The sequence below is a fragment of the Sciurus carolinensis genome, chromosome 5 (assembly GCF_902686445.1).
Source record: "Sciurus carolinensis chromosome 5, mSciCar1.2, whole genome shotgun sequence".
NCBI classification, from domain to species: Eukaryota; Metazoa; Chordata; class Mammalia; order Rodentia; family Sciuridae; genus Sciurus; species Sciurus carolinensis.
In genome coordinates this window covers 16,236,793-16,258,331 of record NC_062217.1, presented here as the reverse complement: position 1 = coordinate 16,258,331, position 21,539 = coordinate 16,236,793, and the positions used below count along the sequence as shown (strand labels likewise).

General features: G+C 37.1%; 1 protein-coding gene across 2 annotated transcripts in view; it reads left to right on the top strand.

Annotated features, from left to right (window-relative positions):
- The window catches only part of Gpc6 (glypican 6), a 1,078,957-nt gene that overhangs the window by 727,386 nt on the left and 330,032 nt on the right, over positions 1 to 21,539 (top strand). For both annotated transcript variants that reach the window (XM_047552639.1, XM_047552638.1), the window contains one exon: positions 1,907 to 2,072. In XM_047552639.1, coding sequence (XP_047408595.1) covers positions 1,907 to 2,072 — 166 coding nt within the window. The remainder of the gene's footprint in view (positions 1 to 1,906; positions 2,073 to 21,539) is intronic.

Sequence of the window (21,539 nt, the reverse complement as noted above, 5' to 3'; positions counted from 1 at the left end):
AGTCTCAATAAAAGAGCCAATCCCAAGAAGATGAAGTGATGGCACTAATGTGGCCCAAAAGAAAAGTCACCAGATTCCCCACTTCTGTTCCACTATTTGGCATTTTTATGTTGTTATTGAAATATTAAGTTTTAGAATTAATGAATATGAGGCCATTTTCTAAATACCTTTGTAAAGAAATGCCAATTTCATTTTACTTCTTTGACTTAGGCTACTTAATGCATTTTCTTTTCTTGATACTGTTGATTATCTTTTATTCAAGTCAATATTAAATTAACAGCCAAGGTAAAAACCAAGAGGATATTAATCTGGAAGAAATAATAAATGAACTGATCATTAAAAATAAAATGGATTCGTGGATGGACAGAAGGAAGATAAGTCATTCAATTTAGGAGTGGGTATATGGCTGTTGAGTATAAAAGTCTTTCAACTTTTCTGTATGTTTAAATATTTTCATAAAATTTTTGAAGAAAATGCAAAAAAGAAAAAAAAAACCTCAGAAGAACAACTAGAAATTTTGGTGCCTAAATCAATCAATAAATAATTGACTTCATTTCCTGAAATACTGTCCTAGGAGTGGTGTTAGTGTACAGTGTAAAATTAAGAGAAAAACAGAACCAAAGGCTTGCATTAAAAATCTCCAGGTTTCATTTCTACATGAAGAAGAGTATGTTGGGGAGTAGTTACTGTAATTAGAAGTGTCTCTCAGACTGGGGAGATAGCTCAGTTGGTAGAGTGCTTACCTTGCAAGCACAAGACCCTGGGTTCAATCCCCAGCGCCTCAAAAATAAAAAAAAAAGTGTCTCTCTATATGAAAATACTTCTTACTGCCCCAACATTACATTGTATTATGCTTTATGTCTGAATGTTGGTTTTGTCAGGTAGGTATCTGTGGACCCAGGTTCTACCTGATAAGAACACAGCTCTGATAGAGGTCCAAGCGATGCATGTTTATTTGACCTTTCCTCTGATCTGGAACACAAGTACAGCAACACACAGTCCCTCAACTAAAACGTCAAAATTATGTAAAACCAACCAAATAAATATGACAATAATTTTACATCAAGTCATGAAAAAGAGCTTTCTGTGTTGTTTGTTCTTGTTATTCTACACTGGGTGAAACATTCATTGCCCTGGAAGTCAAACTAGAAATTGTAATGGGATTTTTAAAAGCCCTTATTGGTTTAGAATCATTTCATTTAGGAACAGTGAGTTTTTGATGCATGTAAATAGCAGTTCCTTATTGGTTGATTAGTAACTCCTCTGAATTACTGTAAGGGTTTCTGCTTACATTCAACACGGTGTCCATTTTCTACAAATTTTCCAGAAATTCCCAGTTGCAGATGTCTGAAGATGGTGCCTTAACAGTTCCATCACTTTTAAGCAGTCCTGGATCTTAGAAGTCCCAGACAGGTTGATATTGATCCTTTCCAAAAAGTTATGTACAAAGGAAGTATATCTGCCAACCTCCTTTAGAAAGGGTCAAGTAACCAGTTGGAAACTTTTCTAAAGGTGTCACATTAAACTTTAATAACACCTACATTTTTATAGGGCTTTTAACTTTGCAAATTGCTTTCACATGCATTTTATAATTCCACATTCTATTGCAGTGGACAGAGCTGTATTGCAATGTCATTGATATCAAAATGTTGACAGGGACATTTCAAAAAAATTGATATTACTTTGTTGAGCAAAAGTATTTAACGGGAAGTGACTGACTTCAAGAGTAAGAATTCAAGAGGACCAGTTCTTACGGTTCCTTTAGTCCTGTGCTCAATTGTTTGAGGTTTATCAGAGCCATTTTACCTTTATTAAAAAAAAAAAAAAAAAAGGAAAAAAAATGACTTCTTTTTTCCTCCCCTCGTCCCGCTCATTCTAATTTTCTTTCTCTGTGATACGCCTGCAGGTCAGCCCCACCCCCGGGTGCATCCGCGCTCTTATGAAGATGCTGTACTGCCCGTACTGTCGAGGCCTTCCGGCCGTGAGACCCTGCAACAACTACTGCCTCAACGTCATGAAAGGGTGCTTGGCGAATCAGGCCGATCTGGACACGGAGTGGAATCTGTTTATAGGTAAGATGCATCTAAACCGATTGGAAACTGAGATGTGAAAACAGCAAGTGTCTGCGATACCTGGTGGGCAGTCAGAAAGGGCGGTGACTTGAGACTTAGAACAGCTTTCAGCAAATTACAAACATTATCTCACATTTTTCTTCTTTTTCTTTAATGCTGCAAATTGAGACTTTCCTGTGTTTTGCATGGGACAATCCTGTTCAATATGCATCAATCAGTTGTATTCAAACAGGGGATCTCTTTCGTGAAGATGAAAGTCATCTTGTTGAATGTCAGTGAGCTCCTGTAAGAAGGGACAAGTTAGAAAAGACTTGTAAAAACTCAATTCACAATGCTTTATTTTATTTCTGTTACCTCAACTTAGTCACCGATCTTAGAAAACAGTTCCTTTCCTTTCTTAAATGTCTACAATGAAGATAGTCCAATATTCTGGCTAAAATATGCAAACTTTCTATCTCATTCTGGGAAAAAGAAAACTTCAAGCACACAGGCCTTGAAAGAGCCTTCCAGTCTTGAGAAGGCAGGAGGAGAAGAGGTGGAGGTGCAGAGAAAGGGCTGTGAATCTTGGCTCTGTTCTCCAGTTGCAGAAATCAGTCAGGAGGTGGCATTGCCCAGAGATATTTCCCAAATAGCTATCCAAGGATAAAAGGACAAATTTTATAGGCAGGCTTCTCCCAGGAAAATACACAGGCCTTGAAAGAGGAAATGTGTTTTCTCCCCCTCTGTCAAATGGCCTTCAAATAAAAGTACTTTCAATTGCATTTACTGCAATTACGGAGTGACAAGCAGAGAGGTGAAAATAGCAGTGGTGTTCATCAGCCTCCAAGGGCCTTCATCGCTGATGCAAACCTCGAAACCAGAAGGCACGAGCGGAGTCTTCTGACATCCAGGATTTGGTGGGACAGGAAAAAGATCTAAGGCGTGTCAGGATCCACCAAAAGCTAAGCTCACTCTGCACAGACTGCTAAGGCTATAGGCATTCAGCCTTGGCAATGAAATCCACTGGCTAGTTCACTATTTTGCTTAAGAAGGCCAGAGGAAAGGACTTTAAAGTTTAAAAAAATAGATTTTAGCGTGGGTAGATTAAATTGGAAGTCACCTAACAAAATCTCAAAATCATTTCAGAGAGAACAAATGAATTGCTGTTCTCACTCCCTTCAGTGGGGGGACAGAATCTCTGTGTATGATTTTAGGTTACTTTATTTGAAAAACAAGAGCTTTAAAAAAAAAAAAAGTTAACCATTAGAGTTCTGACTCCAAATCGACATGCTTTGCTAAGATTCCTGTTCTTTGCTAAAATTTTGGAAAAAGTTAAAAATAGAAAATAAAAATAAACTTAACCTATGATATGATATTTAGATTACTTTTAGCAAAAATAGGGTGCCCAAATAATGCAAATAAAAGGTAATCTCATCAAAATCTGAAAATAATCGCAGATTTTAAAGCTGTATTAAACCTCATAGCATCCTTTGGAGTCCTATAGATCATTTATACTTTTTGATTGAGATTGCTGGAAATCCAGCATTGATCTCTGTCAGCCTGAGAGTTAGTAATGAAAGTGAGTGAGTGAATTTTGTTATGTAAAGAAGGCCATGATGAAGAATGAGAATACCACCTTTTGAAATTGTAAGAGCAACAGTGACTTCATTGACTTTGTCTCAATGCTGACTGGGTATTTTGACATAAAGCAAATCCTTTTAATCAGCTGGGTTACCTACATGCCAACTGGATGTGAGACTGAATATCTGAAAAACCATTTGATGTAAAAATGAAAATGCAAACCACCATGAGTTGGTTGTACCTTAATGAAAAGTGGAAGTGGTACCTGGTCCTCCATGAATGTATTTCAAATAAGTTCTTCCTCTATTATTTTTTTTAATTAGTCCTAGAGGTCTCTGAGAAAATTTCTCCAATTTTCTTTCTTCTGGTTTTGCTCTGGCATTGAGAATAAACCACCAACTTAGACTTATAGAGCAGAATATGTTCTTACTAATACACATCTGGTTGCAGTGTGTTAATTCACACATTTATTATATGAATTAGTCCAAAGTGCCAACTCCATTTGCTACACAGATCCCTCCAAGATGGCAGTGTTACAGTGTTCATGAGTGCAGCAGCAAAAAATCTGTGAGCAAATTGGTAATCCAATGAAAATTATGTATAATAGCCTCTCTCTGGTTAGCACCTGCAGCCCATCTCTCCCAGATTCCTGGCATCTCTTCATCAAATGCTTCACTCCTGTTGCTGTTAGTTGTATGTGCTACAGGAACATCCCAGTTTGTATGTTTTGTGAATTTTTTTTCTTTAATTATTATGTGCTCATCTAAAACATTAATAGCGGCAATAAAAACAGGAGTTACGTTGGCGGCACATCATCGTGATCTTTACATTGCCAAACACCCATGGAAAGTGATTAATAGCTATTTAGAATTCAGTTGGTATCTGGATCATGTCAAAAGAAAGACAGTTCCTTCAGGATGCATTTCCTGGTGCTCCTTCAGGAAGTTCAACTCTGAGCCCTGCATAGATTCTTGTTAAGTAACTAGTGTAGGAAAAAGAAAGAACTTCACTTTTTATATAAAAGCTTTTTTTTTTTTTTATACTTAAATTGCTGACAACTTTGAAGAGTATGCTAGTAGACCCATTTTAAAGTACTTAAAAAGCCTCAGTTCACCTCTGGCAGATGGCTTCTCCTCCTTAGCATGTGAAATTCCCCAGTACAAAGCACAGCCTGGCTTCCACTTGCAGATGGGTCAAAATAAATGGGTGGGCTGCAGAGCGCCCCAGAGCTGGTCAGGACAGGAAGAAATAGGAGAGCAGTTGTAGTCTGTTTCCACTATGAAAATCCATCAGTAGGAGAGAAACTTAATTTGAGGCCTTGCTGATCTCTGCTTGGGCACTTAACACCAGGTGTTTCTGGATAGTCATGCCTGACTTTTCCCACCCTAGCTTCTGAATGTTGCCTACATGCAAAATGGTTTTTCTTGAAAAGTGTTTACATTACATTAAAATTTCCTAGAGGGAAACAGTTTGTGGGCAGAACTCGTTTCAGTCATATCCTGTGGTTATTCTGAGTGTTTGGCATTGAGACCAACACGGCACAGATAAGAATTGTTCCATTCGACAAGAGGCCTTACTGCAGATTACACCCAGCTCTTGAACACAAAAGTCAAAGCTGGAATTACATTTATATGGCTATAATAAATCTTGCATGCACTTTTAAAATCGAGGATGTGTGGGACAGCCTCCTCCAAACATCTGGTACCTTCTAAGATTTTATAGACTATGGGAACCAGAGGGAGATTTTAAAAAGAGGTTGCTGATATGGGAAGGCAAAGGTTGGTGAGACAAAAGGCAAGGATTCTATTTCATTTCATCCTATTTTTATCAGCACAATGTTATAGGATGCTTCTTATAGCAAGGTATAAATGTGAGACCTGGAAGTGGTTTTAGGCCATCCCACTTAGTCAAACCCCCATAATCTTAGCTTATTAACTCAACTCACTCTATTGAGTAAGCTGGACAGGTACATTTTTGCCCTTGGGTAATTTAATATCATTATATTAATTATAATAGACTGTGATAGAGTGGTAGGAAATAGAAATTCAGGATACTAAGTATCTACTCAACATGGGGGTTTCAACATAATCTCAGGGGTTCAGAGAAGCCCTATCTTGGCACATATTTTAGTCAGGCTTTACACTGATGTGACTGAAAGACCTGAGAAGAAAAATTTTAGAGGGGAAAAAGTTTATTTGGTGCTCAGGGTTTCAGAGGTCTCAGTCCATAGGTGGCCACTCCATTGCTCCGGGCCAGAAATGAGGCAGGACATCATGGCGGAGGAAAGTAGCTTAGGACATGGCAATCTAAAAGCAGAGAGTGAGAGAGAGGGAGATGGGGAAAGAGCACTCTGCTTACCGGGAACATAATGTAAAACCACAGAGGCCTGCCCCCAGTGACCTACCTCCTCCGGCCACACCCTCCCTGCCTGCAATTACCACCCAGTTAATCCATCAGTGGTTTAATCCACCCATTGAGTCACAACTTCCATAATCTGATCATTCCACCTCTGAGTCTTCTTGCAATGTCCAACAGGTAAGCTTATGGGGACACCTCACATCAAAACATAACAATAATAGAGATTTTAAAAGTACATAAAATTATATCAAATTAACCTTGTCAAGCATGATTGATGTTGAAGATCATATATAGTTATTATAATCTAGCCCCCATATATTCTCAAGTTCCTGTGACAATTTCAATAGCTATACCATGATCTGTCTGTGGTTCTTAAAATGCTCATTTGTTTTTATTTTTGACATTTCTATGGTCAAGTCTCACCACCACCACCACCACTGCTGCCCCTGACTGGAACTGACAGATTTGGGGAATTTATATTATTTCATCAAGAAAATGTCATGTTCTCTGGTCTGTAGATCCCCCCAGTGGGACTCGGGGAGCCACCAGGGAAGCTTGTATCTTCATTCAGGCTTTGGGTGCTCAAAGACAGACAAACCAATAGTATCAAACCTTCTGGGCTTCTTTTCAAATTGACTGGTTATTAAGTCTCAAGGTGTCCAAAGTCAGAAAATGCATAGGAGCATAAGAAATAAAACCCAAGGTGGGTACTATGTCTGTCCAGGCCAGAAACCCTGCCGTGTGATCCGTCTGTTCATTCATTCCTTCATTCATCCTCATGTGTTTACCAAGTGCCTGCCCTGGACCTTGCTTTGTTTAAGCATGCTAATAGAGCAGAGGACAGATAAGGCCACAGTTGATGAGAACAGGACTCATTGGAATAAATGGAAACATCTAGACAGAAAAATGGAAGGGAATGTAGAAAGAGGCTGATCTATTTTACTTTATAGGTCGACTCTTTTAATGGAAGGATGAGTAATTCAGTAATTTAAAAATCACATATCCCTGTTGTTAATGGACTCTGTGAGAGCAGAGATGGCAGACACAAATCAGATAATGAGCCTGGTCCTTTCATTGTGACAGCTGCTATCGAGTTGTAAATGAGAGCCAGCTGCAAGGAGGCTCTGCTAGGTCAGTCAGCTGACCAGTGTCACGTAATGAATGGCAACTGTGGTTGCACAAATGACTTTCTTAGAACCCACAAGGGTTATCTTCAAGGTAATTCATATATTCACCACTTTGTGTTTGGGGAAAATGTGCTTAGATAAACCTTATTTGAAATTAGAAAATAAACATTGTTTACCGTTTATAGAAAACTCAGGTTTTCTTTTATAAAATGTACAAGACTGTTGCATTTCAGAAAGATATAAGATAAACACAAGTAGTTATTTCGAGCATTCGTGTAAGATACTACACTTTCAAAGACTTTCCTGAGTGTGAAATTCTATAACATAAATCTGATAGGAAATTTCCTAGTTACAGAGAATTCTATAGTAAGTGTGATATGAATATGACTCTGGCCCATATACCCTGAAATTGCATGTTGCAAAAACTTCTAGACCCTAAGCATAGAACGTTATTTCTTTTAGACCAAAGAAAAAGAAAAACTCAAGAACCGTCTTTATCAGCCAGCTTTCAAGGCTCCTTCATCTCTGCTTTATGTAATATAAGAGCCTGTTCAATAATACAGCCCAGAAACACAACTCTTAAATTGAGGAACAAAAGCCAAAGCAATTATTTTAAAATCTGGTTTCACTGTTTGTGAGAGAATTTGCTTTTGCCCTTGTGCATTCCTAAGAGCACTAGGAAAGCTTTAAAACACACACACACACACACACACACACACACGCACACACACACACACACACACACACACAGTTTTCCATCAGTTGAAATCTAACGCCACCCAACCGTCTGCCTTTATGTGATGGTCATTAATTCGATATCTCTCATTTCTCATGAGCATTTATCATATCTTGTGTTCTGTCTGCAATGCTGGCAGAATGCAGAAGCTATACCAGCCACTCACTGAAAAGAAAAATTTAAAAAAGCTTTTAAAAAGAAAACGGTTGGCTGGTACCCAACAACTTTTCCCTGGTTGCATTTGTTATCAATTACCTAAGTTTAGAAAATGGTCTTCTGAACTCTGCATATGTGAAAGTATTTTTATGTGGGACAATAGGGTTAATGCCTTAAGGGTGGCACAACTTGAGGGTACACAAGGCAGAAATTTCTACTCTGATTCCAGCAATTTTTATATGGATCAAAGCAGGCAAAGTACATCAAACTCAAAATTACTTGAGGTAATAGTCAAGGAGTCTTCTGAGGACATATGTATGTGATTCTTTCACCCCCAATCCCAACTCTTGTCCAGCCATCTCTTTCTGGTTCTTGCATACTCCTGTTTACACAGTTTAGAATTGTTCCATTTCCTCTTCACTAATTACTACAAATTATGACCTAGATTTTCAAGTTGGGATACATGAAACCATATAGCATCAAACTCAGGCCTGAGGCGAGGCACACTTATTTTTGCAAGTGTAGCATTCATTAGGTTATGAAATGTTTCATATATGGTGGGAAGTTTGTGGAAGTACCCCTATGCCTTGTCAAGCTCTCCAAAGTCAGTGAGAACTGACAATAGCATTTATTTTTCCAAGAAAAAAACACACATTGAGATGAATGGAGGTGGCGAGAGAACTGCCATTAGATTTGGAGTTTTTCATTTTGATTTTAATTTATACTTTAGTTTTCATGTTTTATATAGAGAAATTGTTTAACTTGATAATTATATAAAAGGTTTTTGTTTTTAGTAAACGACATTTGATTTTAGTAACATGTTATCATTCTCACTATTATTCTTTCAAGTTCAAACCACTACATGAGGGTCTGGCATTTAGCATGTCAAGAGAAAATACTTGAATGATTCTTTATAATGGAATTAGATAGATTCCCAAAGGCCCAGAAACCCAGGCAAAAACCAAACACTGTAAACATTAGCCCAATGGCACTCTTAGCAATTTCAATTTCGGAAGATAAGAGGAACATGTGGTAAGAGAAATTGTGTTGTAGAAACTAAAAAAATAGGAAATAGAAATAGAGCTAAGTAAGTGGATTGTTAAAGAAAACATTAAACCACTTAGCTATTCACAAACAGCAAATGTATAACAAATCCCACAGCCACCATAACCACAAAGTCCTTGTGGTGACCAATTTAATAGAATAAGGGAGGGGGACACCTCTGGAGGCATTCAGATCATTCTAAAAGTCCTGATTAGCAACTAAAGTGAAAATCCTCATGTAAACCAAAATAATACATCCTTGGGTGATGTCACAATACTTCATTAAAATATCTCAATTATTAGTGTTAAATGGCGGTATGTGGACTTCTTTTCCCATAAGCATAACATTCACACATATTTTTTTTCTATTTTCTCTGAAAACTCCTTTAATTCACAATAATCCCAAGAGTAGGACTGTTACCATGTTTAAGTCATATTTGAAATGAGTTTTCATTTTCCTCAGGCTTGTTTCTTTAGCAATTAGAAAAGATACTTTTTTAGTTGATAAAAGAGACTTCTTATTCTCTTCATCTTGTTGCTTTGTGATTATTTATTATGAACAATCCTTCAAGGAACCAGGGGTGAAAACCAGGTTGGAAGAGGAAGCCCAGTGAAGTCCTGTGATTGTCAAGGGCTTGTTTTCATTTGTCACTCTTAGGGGGAGTGGGTATAAATGTCCATTGGAGTAGTTTAAGCTTTTGAGAACCTTCATGTGGATGAACTTTGCACTTGTAATTTCCTTAACAATAAGGTTTCTATAGATAACTTCCTCAGATGACCAGGAGACAATTTAAATTAAAACAGAGTGTGAAATATTCCTTACCCATCAAATAACATCTCATATATAAATCTTACATGAAAAATACATCCTCATTCTTTGCATGGATTTAAATAATTTGCTATGCTAAGAATGTCCTCTATTTCATTCTAAAGAACTGAAAATTAGAAAGAGCAATGAAAAATAAGTAGTCAAATATATGACATTCCCCAAATAGGAAGATGTCTGTGTGTATCACATTTTTATTCGTTAAGGGGCAGGAATCTTCTAGAAAGGTAATGCTGATAATTAAATGTCAGATAAGACTGTGAATATTCATCACTAAAATCTCAGTGTTAGGGAAATTAAATGACTTAATGAGGGGTCTGAGAATCATTTGGGTGGAATGGATAAGTCAGCGATGTGAGATGTGAAAGTTGGGGAAGTAACCATGGCCACCCACGGCGTTGCCTCAGCTGGTGCAGCTTTCAGACACTGAACCCTGTTCTCTGCCCTGCATTGGTCTCTCCCATAGTTTCACACCAGCTTAAAGCAGAAGCAGGACCACTTTTCTCTAAGGGTTCATTGGAAAAGTGTTCTTAAAATTCACAGCAGTCACCTGGTGGCGCTGTTTGGAGCCTGGTGCGTGTGTCTTCTGGAATTCTACAACAAATGCCTTTGACTATTGTTAGATCAGTTCCCTGTTTTTAAATAGTTTAGTGCTCCATACTCTTGAGCTGAACATAGTCATCCAAATGCGGTCTGTAGTCCAAAGACTATGGCTGAGTCACCCTGAGGAGAGAAATGAAGCATCAATAGTCCTAAGCAGTTCCCAGGGAGTAATTGTACAGACACCAATCCATGGTGCACTCTGCTGAGGTGGATCATGAATTGGAGCTGATTGCTAAAGGGGTCTCCACAAAACGAAACACACATGTCCCTTCATTTGTCCACCTTGAAGTATTTTCACTTCAGTACCTGCAGCTGAATTTAAAATATTTAGCAAATGGTTGGTAACCAACTTATCTTGTGCCTAATACTATAGTTTTGTCGATTAAATATCCAGATATGTACTTCCTGAATTGTTCATGCAAGAATGTTTAAAAGTGTCTTGCTATCACTTACAACTATGATATCTACAGGTATGTAGCCATAGTATGCAAACTGTGAAAGTTGTAAAGAAACTTCAGTCTCTATTTCTATGATTCTGAATCCCAATTTTAGACAACTATTTAGATAACACTAATAACTAATTTTATTGAACACTTGCTTTATACCAGGCAGTATAGTAATTACTTAACACTGTTATTTCAAACAAAAATCCATTAAGTAGTCAGTGCATGATCTCCATTTTACAGATAGGAAAACTGAATCCAGAGACACTAAGTGATCTGCCTAACCTTGTAAGTTTTCACTGACAGGATTTGACTTCAGAGCTTAAGTCTTTAACCTTGGCACCAGTTAACTCCTTTGAGTGTTTAGAAGGTAACTTTTAGTCTCTGGCTAAATGGATTAAGTGGTTGTACTCTTAGGAATTGAAGATTTGATATTTCCATTACTGTTCAGTAGCATTTTCTGTGATAATGGAAATGTTCTATGACTTTGCTGTCTGGAACAGTAGCTGTTGGCCACATATGACTGTTGAGTGTTTGAAATAAGTCTAGTGAGCCTGATCAACTGAATTTTTCATTTTATTTAATTTTCATTAATTTAAGTTTCATCATGGGTGGCTGCTGAGTATTTAAAGTGGCTGGTATGTCCGAGGAGTCAAAGTTTTCATTTTGTTATTAGTTTTCTAGTTTCATTGAGGTATAACTGAGAAATAAAAATTATACTGTTTCAGGTAGGTGATATAATGATTTAATATGCATATACATTTTGGAATGATTGCCACCATTGTTAATTTAAATTTCAATCACTCTACATAGCTAGTGGCTACTCTACTGGGCAAGACAGGCTTAGACCATTCAAACACTATACTTACGTGACATAACTCAGCATCTGAATATGTCTTATTCTCTTCAAAACATATTTATCTGATGTTTTCTAATGCTATGGAGTAGACTAGGCACATACATGGTAGACCCAAAAGAAAACCAAAGGACCCAAACTTGAGCCTGGGGAATTATAATTCTCCAAAGAGATGAGATGTTCTTTCTGGGTGGTGTTTGATTAAGTGGAGAAGGTAGAATTAAGAGCTCCAGCCTTTGAGTCACTGCTTGGATTCGAATTCTGACGACACTAATTACAAACTGTATGAGTTGAGAAATGTTTAACCTTCATAAATCTACTTTTCATCATCAACAAGCTGGAAATATAATACCTATCTCTCAGCATTGTGAGGATTAAACTAAATAGTGTATGTAAATCACCAAGGGGTAAGGCACGTGCCCAGAGGTAGGACTGAGGCCAGAAGTAACGTGGGTCCCTGTTGAGTTGAATAACCTGCTAAGGTAGGAACAGATGGAGATGATGAACTAGGAAGCAACCAAGTTAACAAGCAGGTCAGAAAACACCACCACACCAGAAACACACAAACCAAAGAGATGACAGAATCTAACTGAAAAAACAAAGGAAGATAGTTTAATTAGTAAGAACTGGAGAGAAAAGTTGAGAGGGGATGCATTCTTCCTACCGCTGTTCTGGGAGGCAGGACCCATCCCTGCAGAGGTGGCCATGTCCTTACTGAGGTGAATAGGCACTTGGTGACACCAGAATGGGAAGAAGCTAGGAAGGTAGGAATAAGCATGACATGCTCAGGAGTTTGTGAGAAACTGGCTAAGCTGAAATGAGCAGACTTGCTGGTATGTCTTTGGAGGTGAGATTTGTCAGGATTGGAGAGATTGGTTTTAAAAGTCAAGCCAAATACTTCACTTTCTTTTATCTCATAGGCAATGACAAGTGACAGGGCTTTTTTATCCAGGGATGACAGAATCTAAGTAGTCATCTGGCAGCTAAGTAAAGGATGGATTCAGATGGATGAGACTAGTGGTGGGAAGATCAGATAGGTCACCATCGTGTGGTGTGATAGGAGAAAGGAAGACAGCAGTCATGGTAGAGTTGCAAGGAAAAATTTATAGGACTCCATGTCTAGATAGAGGTGACTAAATGTGGAGGCAAAGGAAATAGATCAGATATGATGAGATAAGTACCCAAGAGAAAGATGGTACTATAAGACAACAGAAGCTAGTTTGGAGAAGGGTAAAGACAAATTTCTTCAATTTGCTTAGGGCTTGTTAGATTCGAGAAACAGTGGGACCAAAAAATGGAAATGTCCAATTGGATATTGACAATATTAGAGTCCCTGGAATAGGATCAGGATACCAAGAGTGACTGGAGGGTCTCCTTGACCCCAAGGGCTCTGTGTATATCTTCCCTGACAGGTTGTGCCCAGAGGCCCTTCTCCTGGGCTTACACTGGTGCATGCATATGCTTTCCTGTGAAATTTAAACATTTAACTTGCTCATTATCATGTACTCTCAGAATGATACTATGTCTGTACACCACGACCCCTTTAATGAAGTATAGCCAGAATGTCCACTTGCAAATAGGAGAACACTTAACATACGATTCAACAGAGACATGCCTGATTGCTTCCCAAAATATATTTCCTCACACTCAGGAACTCCCTTGATGGTCATATTTATCATACAAATTGATATTTTATAATTGTAGGCAATCCAAGAGGAAATTTGTTTTCTGTTGGTTTTGGCTTTTGCAATTCTCAAGGCATGAAATCTAGGATTACTTTGTCCATTTCTGGCCATCACCAAATTTGTAATTTCAAGTTGAGGCATAAAACCTGTTAATTCTACCAAAAAAAAAAAAAAAAAAAAAAAAAAAAAAAAAAACTCCCATGGGCATTAATTTCCTTCAGTGGCAAGAATGTCATGTATCAGAAAGCAACCCCTGGCTTCACTGCCTGCCCTGTGGCCTGATTGTCCCCAGTAAAAAACTCAACACATAAGGACCAGTGCAATCTATTCTATTGGTTTCTGGATGTTGAATCCCCCTAGCAACAAGAAAAATATATATGATGCAGCTTTTGCAATGCAACATTTCAAGAAACAGTGAGAATTTTTTTTTAATTTCATATTGCCAGGTTACTGATTTAAGAATGCCCTAGAGTATAAATTATTTCTTCAAACCTCTATAGTGACTTTTGTCAAATGCCTTCTGCTTAGCCCATTAAAGGTGAAAACCATGAAATATTATTTGATTTGTAACCCAAGAAAAAAGCCCTAAAACCACCTGTCCCTTTTGGAAAGCTTCCAGAACAAACTGAGAGGAAAGGTCGGGCCTGAGAACAGCAATTTGAGGTTGCAGCATGTGGCTCAGATCAAAGGTTGAGCCTATGGACTGCCTTCAGTCTTCCAGGCTTTTCAGGAGGATTTACATTTATTTTTCCTAACCTATGTGGAAGGTTAGGGTTTTGAGATCAAAATTTCAAACAGTTTAATAGTGGCCATGCAGCATTAAAAAAAATAAGACAATGAATTAATTGTGTTGAATATTTGTTACATTTCCTTTCAATTTGATTTTGAGAAGTTAGTTTCAGGATACATTTAATGTTCATGTTGAATTAGGAGATATTAAAATCCTTTTCCTAAGTACCTCTGGATTTTTAAAAAATCATTTTAATTCTGCTGTTCTGCACATCAATTCCTATCCATTGGAGTCTGTGATCACTGGGCATCATAAATCAACCTTTAAAATTTAAGATGAGAAAAATTTAATTTAGAATTACATCTGGGTATTTTTAAGATGCAGAAATTAATAGTTTAGAAATGCAAAATGATAAAGGGTATATGCTTCATTTGACAAATTGATTCCAAGGTGAAAAATTCTTTAATCTGAAGCTTCTTAATCCTGGAGAGGAACAGCTATTAGAGAGCTCAATGGCAGTTCAGGAAACCGCCTGTAGTCCTTCCTCATAAATTTGTGTTCTCCTATACAGGAAAAGTGCAGTAATCTCGACAGATTGAGAGAGAAGGATACACATCCCAATATTGCCTTCTAGCAGGCACCAGGGGACTTATTTTTAGATTTAGGCTTATCTGTTTATTAGTCACCTATTATCTGCCGGGTAATATCACATATGACTTTGTGCTTTAAGAAATGAGAACAAGTCTTAATTGGTATGCTATTTTTGCTTAGAGTATTTCTCTATTTCATTAGAAATCTTAACATCCTCCTGAACATACCCAGATTTTTGAAATTGTGATTCATTGTACACAAATGGGGTACAACTATTGTGTCTCTGGTTGTACATGAAGTAGAGTCGCACCATATGCATAATCATATATGTACATAGAGTAATGATGTTTGTCTCATTCTATTATTTTACACCCAGATTGTTTTGATGATCATTTTAAAAGGCACTTTTAGTTAAACTCTTCTCTGAATGAATAAAATTCCAAATTAGAGGATTTCTACTTACCAGAGGTTTATTATATTCATATTAAACTTGGAATATAGGCTTCATCCCAAGGACTATGGTAAAGAAATACATTTACAAATGGTTATTTTCCAATCCTGATCTGCCTGAATTCAATTTTTTTGGGGGCGGGGGCATGTTGAACCCAGGGACACACAGCTAGTGAGCCACATTCTCAGTCCTTTTTTAGTTTTAATTTTGAGACAAGGCCTCGCTAAGTTGCTGAGGCTAGCCTTGAACTTGGAATCCTCCTGCCTCAGCCTCCCAATTTTCTGGGATTACAGGCATGTGCCACCACACCAGATGGAAATAAAATCATTTTTAACATATTTTTGAAATAATTTTCAGTTTGCAAATGCAATGCAAAATTCACATGCATCTATCATTCACCTGACCCTAATATTAATATCACACATATCTAACCATAGTATAATAATGACCAGAAAGTAAACATGGTCACAATAGTATTAACTGTACACCTTGCTCTAATATCAGCTGTTTCTCCCCTGATATCCTCTTTATGTTCCAGGATCTAATCCGGAGTCCACATGCACGGGACTCCTTAGTCTCCTCCAACCTGTGACAGTTTTTCACTTTCCTTATCCTTTCTGGCCTCCAAGCTTTTGAGGAGCACTAGTCAGTTACCTTTTTAGAATTTGCATTTGTCTGATGTTCTTTAAGTGTCTGCTGTGATTTTTCTCTGTAAAATGTTACTGTTTCTTCTCTGGATTCTAGTGATGCATTTTTTTGGAAGTACTATGATTTGAATGTGTCCCCCAGAGTCCATGTTTGGGAAACATACTGGCCAATGCAGCAGTGTTGGTAGATGGGCCTCTGAGGAGGTGTTTAGGTCCTGAGGTGAGCCTCGTGGATGGATGAATGTCATTATCTGGGCAGTGAGTTTCTCATGAAAACAAGTGCAGCCCCTCTGGCCCTTTCTTGTGCACTCCTTTGACAACTAATGCCTTGGCATACAAAGGCCCTCAGTCCAAATGTAGCCCCTCAGTCTTGGAAATTCAACCTCCAGAACCATGAGCCAAATAAACTTCTACTCTTCATAAATTAGCCAGTGTAGAGCATTCTGTTATAGCAACACATGACTATTAAGACAGGAAACTACTAGAAGTTCATGCTCTTTGACTTTTTCCTCTGTACCATCCATAGGAGGATCTCATAAGGTATTACTGTAGTGTTTATGTAATGGTATTTTACATTTCCCTCTTTCCTTCCATATGCATCCCTCAAAATTAGAACCTATTCCTCAAATTAGACCTCATTTTTTGTCAATGACTTCCTTATTCCATTCTTTATTTATATACATTTACATTAGAAGCTTATTACACTTAGACCCTATATCCTTTAGATGTGGTTCTTGTCCTTTTGGGACGCATTCCTCATTTTTTACCATTACAAGCTCTTTCAGTATAGTTTTGTATTTAACCTCTTGTCCAAGAAGTCCTAGTTCCTTTTATTGGAGAATTGTCTAGAAACCAAGGTCTGGGCATTGAATTTGCTAATTGCTATCAGAGTGTCCATGCTATTAAACCTGCTTTGCAAAGAGGTCTAGGAAATACCTGTATGTATATCATTTCACACATTTATGTATTGTGTGTATATGTGTATGTATTCATGAGTTCACACTTATACTAATTCGGAACCACAAAGTTTATTGCAGTCTCTGTCTTCCCTTCCCTTATTTGTAACACTTTTTCCAACAGTGAGAAACCTAATTCTCATTGATTCATAATATATTAACATTTATTTAGTTATACTATACTGGTGAGTTGGAGTTGCTGATCACTCTCCTTAAAAAAAACATATTTACTAGCTAGAGTATGGGATTTGTATAGTTTATTTTGGCTTTAGGATTGCGGTATCAATTAAAATACAGTTTCTGAAGTTAGTTCTTTTCTTCTCCATCTTTGTTAATGTCTTCATATTCTAATAAAATTAGTTTTGCTTATTACAATTTATGTTTCATTGTAGATTCTTCTATATCCTGGTTGATTGTAATTATTTCTTTAGTTTGGGGTAGTATGTGAAACATTTCTATAGCTCTTAGTGTCAAACTACACAAAATTTAAATTTTTATCAGGGTCACTCTCTCCTATTCATACTAACTCAGACCATTTCCTCTTATTTCTGTCCTTTTCTGACCAACCCCCTGTAGGTTGATCAATCTGGTTTATCCTTCCTATGCTTTTACATACATGACCAAATAAATGTGTATTTGCTTATATCCCCCTTTTAATACCAGAATAATAGCATCCTATAGTTACTCTTACTCTTCACTGTTTTCACTTAATTATGAAGATCATTACAGATCAATTCATGGAGGTCTTTCTCACACTTTTTACAACTGTATCCTATTCCTTTGTTGGAGGTGCCAAAGATGATCAGCATTGTTTCTAACATTTTGCTATCATAAATAATGCCACAATGGTCAATTTAGTAGACATGTATTTTTGTGTTGTCAGGGGTGTATTTTCAGGGTAGATTCCTAGAAGTGGGATCACTGAGTCAAAAGATAAGTGCACATGTGGTGTTGTTAAATATTACCAAAGTTTCCCCTGGAAGGCCTTTGACAATTTCCATGCCAGCAATGTGTGAAAATGCTCATTTTCCTATAACCTCATCAACAGAAAGCATTATCAGATTTTTAAATTTCTTCCAGTTCAAAAATTGAGAAATGTGATATCAAATTGCTTTTAATTTAATTTTTCCTTTTATTCATTTTGATATTTTTAACTAAATAAACTACCAGATTTTTTTTTTTAACTACTCACCATATCTTGTGAAGGATTTTTTAAACTTAGGATCCTAAGATAACTCAGAAAACTTTCTAATGGGCTAAATATAAGAATGAAATGGATGTTAATTAGTGAATCTCTTCCTGTTATTGCAGTAAATAAGTATGGGCACAATTACTTTTAAATAACTTTTATTTTAATGTCAGGGAAGCATTTTCATTGTTTCCTGAGCTCTCATGGTGTGTCTGGACTTCATCACAAATGTTTTCCTGTCAAAGAATTTTGAGAAATAAGTATGAGCATATGAAGAGGACTGTAATTACAGCAATTATGGAAAAGTAATTTACTGATTGTATAAACTGAGCAGATTTCAAATAGAGTAGATAGGCCATAAAAACCAAGCAGGATGCCAAAAATAAATATTTTGGGAGCTAGGAAATTGCTTGTTAAATACACATACCAAATGTAAATGTTTGTATAATTTAGCTTCTTAGAACTTAAAAACATAATTTTTTAATTAAAAAATCAAATAGATGCTCAGATGACCAAGTATTTGCCAATATCTTTTTTCCTCCTGTCTTTCTGGCATTATGAAATACTTACCTAAAAAAAAAAAAAAAAAAAAAAAATCTGTGTTTCGTGATAATTAGGTTAAAATAAAGCAAGACAAAATAACCTCAGATTTATTTCTAAGTTTAGAAGTAGCTGGAGCCCATAAGGAAATGAACCTATGTGAATACAGTGAACATATTTAAAACAGATAGAGAGCTGGAAAGAGGGAAAGGACATACTTTTGATCTTCACGAACCAGCAGTGTGGCCAAATTCAGCCACTTGTGAGTTGTGTTGAAATCTGGAGGCTCTAACATTCACGGGTTCTCCTGGAAAATAGCCCTATCCTGAGGTACTTCCTCTACCACCACCATGCTTAGATCTTCTCAAGCAAAACTTCCTGTAGGTCCTGTAATTTTCAGAAAAAGATATCAATGGCATCAATTAATGATATTAGAAACTCTAAGTTCTTTCCCAGCATTATTTTATTTAATCACCAAAACAGTTTGAGAGATAGGTGAAATTATTGTTCCTACTTTATAGAGGAGAATGTTGAGTCTCAGAAAGTTTCAATGTCGAGGCATCAATTAGGGGCCTGTTAGGATATGATGCCAGAATTGTGTGATGCAAAGCCTGTGTATTCACCTGCAGGTCGCCATCCCCCATAGTTCTACCTCCACCCAGAGGAAGGCCAAAGAAAATAGATTTGCTGCGAACCAGACACCTAGAATAACTGATATCTGGGTCTCATGCACAGTGATAATCATGAACTCATTTTGTACTGGTTCTTGATCAAAACTGAACATGTATAAAACGTTGCATACCAATCACTCATTCTTCCCTCTGGGTTCTAAGATATGTTCCTGAATGATCACACTGAGGCCTGAGTCCCACTATTTTGAATATCTGTAGCAGGATTGCTTTTACTAAATTATACCTTGGAGTGTTGCCAGCCATATAAGCTAAGGGGTCTTAGAGGAACCCTCTGCGTTGAGCTCACTGCTGCACAAACATGAGCAGGCCCCTGTGAAAGTGTCCCACAGGATAGCACAGGATCCCTTTTTTAAGACTCAGAACAGAGTCCTCAAGCAACTGGTCTGACTTACTATAATTGTGAGTATAATTATTGTAACAGTCATTTGTCGCTCATTGCTCTGGTTCATATGACACCAGTGTGGCCTACCTTCATTTATTATAACATGGAATTTTTATTATCATGTCTTATCCCTGGAATCATCACATTTTCTACTTTTCTGTGTTTCTTTTTATTAATGTTCTTCAGTGTTTTTGTTTCTGTATGCTATTTAAGTCTAGTTTTCAGTGAGGTTACATAAAATAAACTTGCTGTGCACACCCTTGGGCAAGTTGCTTAAGGTTTTTGAATCTTGTCTCATTAGTTATAAGGTACCTGCCTTTCTTGGTTGTCACTACTGGAAGTAGTGTGTATAAAATGTATACTGCAGGTTTCCAATAAATTGTAACTATGATGAGCCACCACTGAGAAATTTGAAAATCATTCTTCTTAAAAATAACAATATATGTATGAGAAATGAACTGAAAATTCTGTAGTGGTTTTTATGAATTGTGATTAAATTATTGTTAATGTATTTGTATAATATTAGTTATTGTGAAGTTCTAAGTAAGAGGCCAAGTACTAATTCCTCTATTTCTGAGTACCCAATAGGTAAGTCCACCTTAGTTTGGCAGTGAATACTTTTAATGAATTATTACTCTTGAATGTTAAAGGATAATAAAATGAAGAAATAGCACAAAAAAATGCTAAAATCCCCAAATTTTCAAATGATAAGTGAACATAAAAGAATTACTCAACCTTCAAATACATGGTTCTTCCCAGTGTGCCTAGAAATGGGTAAATGGAATAAAGTGGGATCTTATCCTTTATTCCAAGCCAATTGAATGAACACACTATACAGAGAATATATTCACAATCTCACTGCTACCAGTGGTAGGTACCCTCTCTACTTTCTGTTCAATATTCTTCTGCGTTTATTTCCAGGAGCAGAAATCTAGTAAGTCTGAATTCTCTGGTTTTCTTTCATCTCCAGCAGCCAAAGGAGTATGGAAGAAGAAAATTATGTAAAAACAAAATGAACAATCTTAATGATCCAGCTATAGCAAATAATATACAATGGGTTTTAGGAATACTGTGGGTTGAGATATTTCCACTTACATTGGCAAATGTTGATGGGCGGTACATGCCAGTGCAGTAACTACAAATACTCATTACAGCAAAGAAAACTGTTTTGCAAGGTGTAAATGGTCTTTGCCAAATAGATTTAATCAGTGTTACTTAAAAGGCTTTTTAAATTATCATACCAGATGTCAGTGAATATCAACTCTGCACGATTGTATAGCGTTTTGTTTATCGACATTTCTTCATTGAATTCTCAACAGCTCTAGTAACTAACCAAACCTCCAAATTGAAGTGTCTGCCCAAATCACACAGCATCTCACTCCAGATCCATAGCTGGTAGATGATCCCCAAATTTAGTTCAAATCTTTTCAAAATAAACATTTATTTCACAGATTTGTTTCAAATATGAAGGGAAGTAACGCTTGTGAGAACTATTTTAAATTTTTCTCTATAAGAAGCTGGCAATTTAAAAAAAAATTAAGCTGTGATGAAGGAAGAAGCAGCAAAGCTCATTTGGTTAGCATCATTGTAGGAAGAGAAGAAAGACGGGAGAACCATGGGCCCCAGACCTGTGGGCAAAACCTGGCAGCTGTTAATGACGTTGAAAGAAGACGTGGGGCTTTCACAGGTCAGACTCAGAGTTACAGGAGGGGCCCTGACAAGAAGAAGGGAGTTGAGTGCAAGAATGAAGCATTGCAAATATGATTTTGCTGTCATGGGAGAAGCCAGAATGCAATGGTGATGTCAAAAGTAGCAGCTGATTAAGAAATGGCATGGATCTCTCCATAGTGCTAGACACAGAAGGCAGGGACCCGAATGAATGAAGTTAGTGTGGGT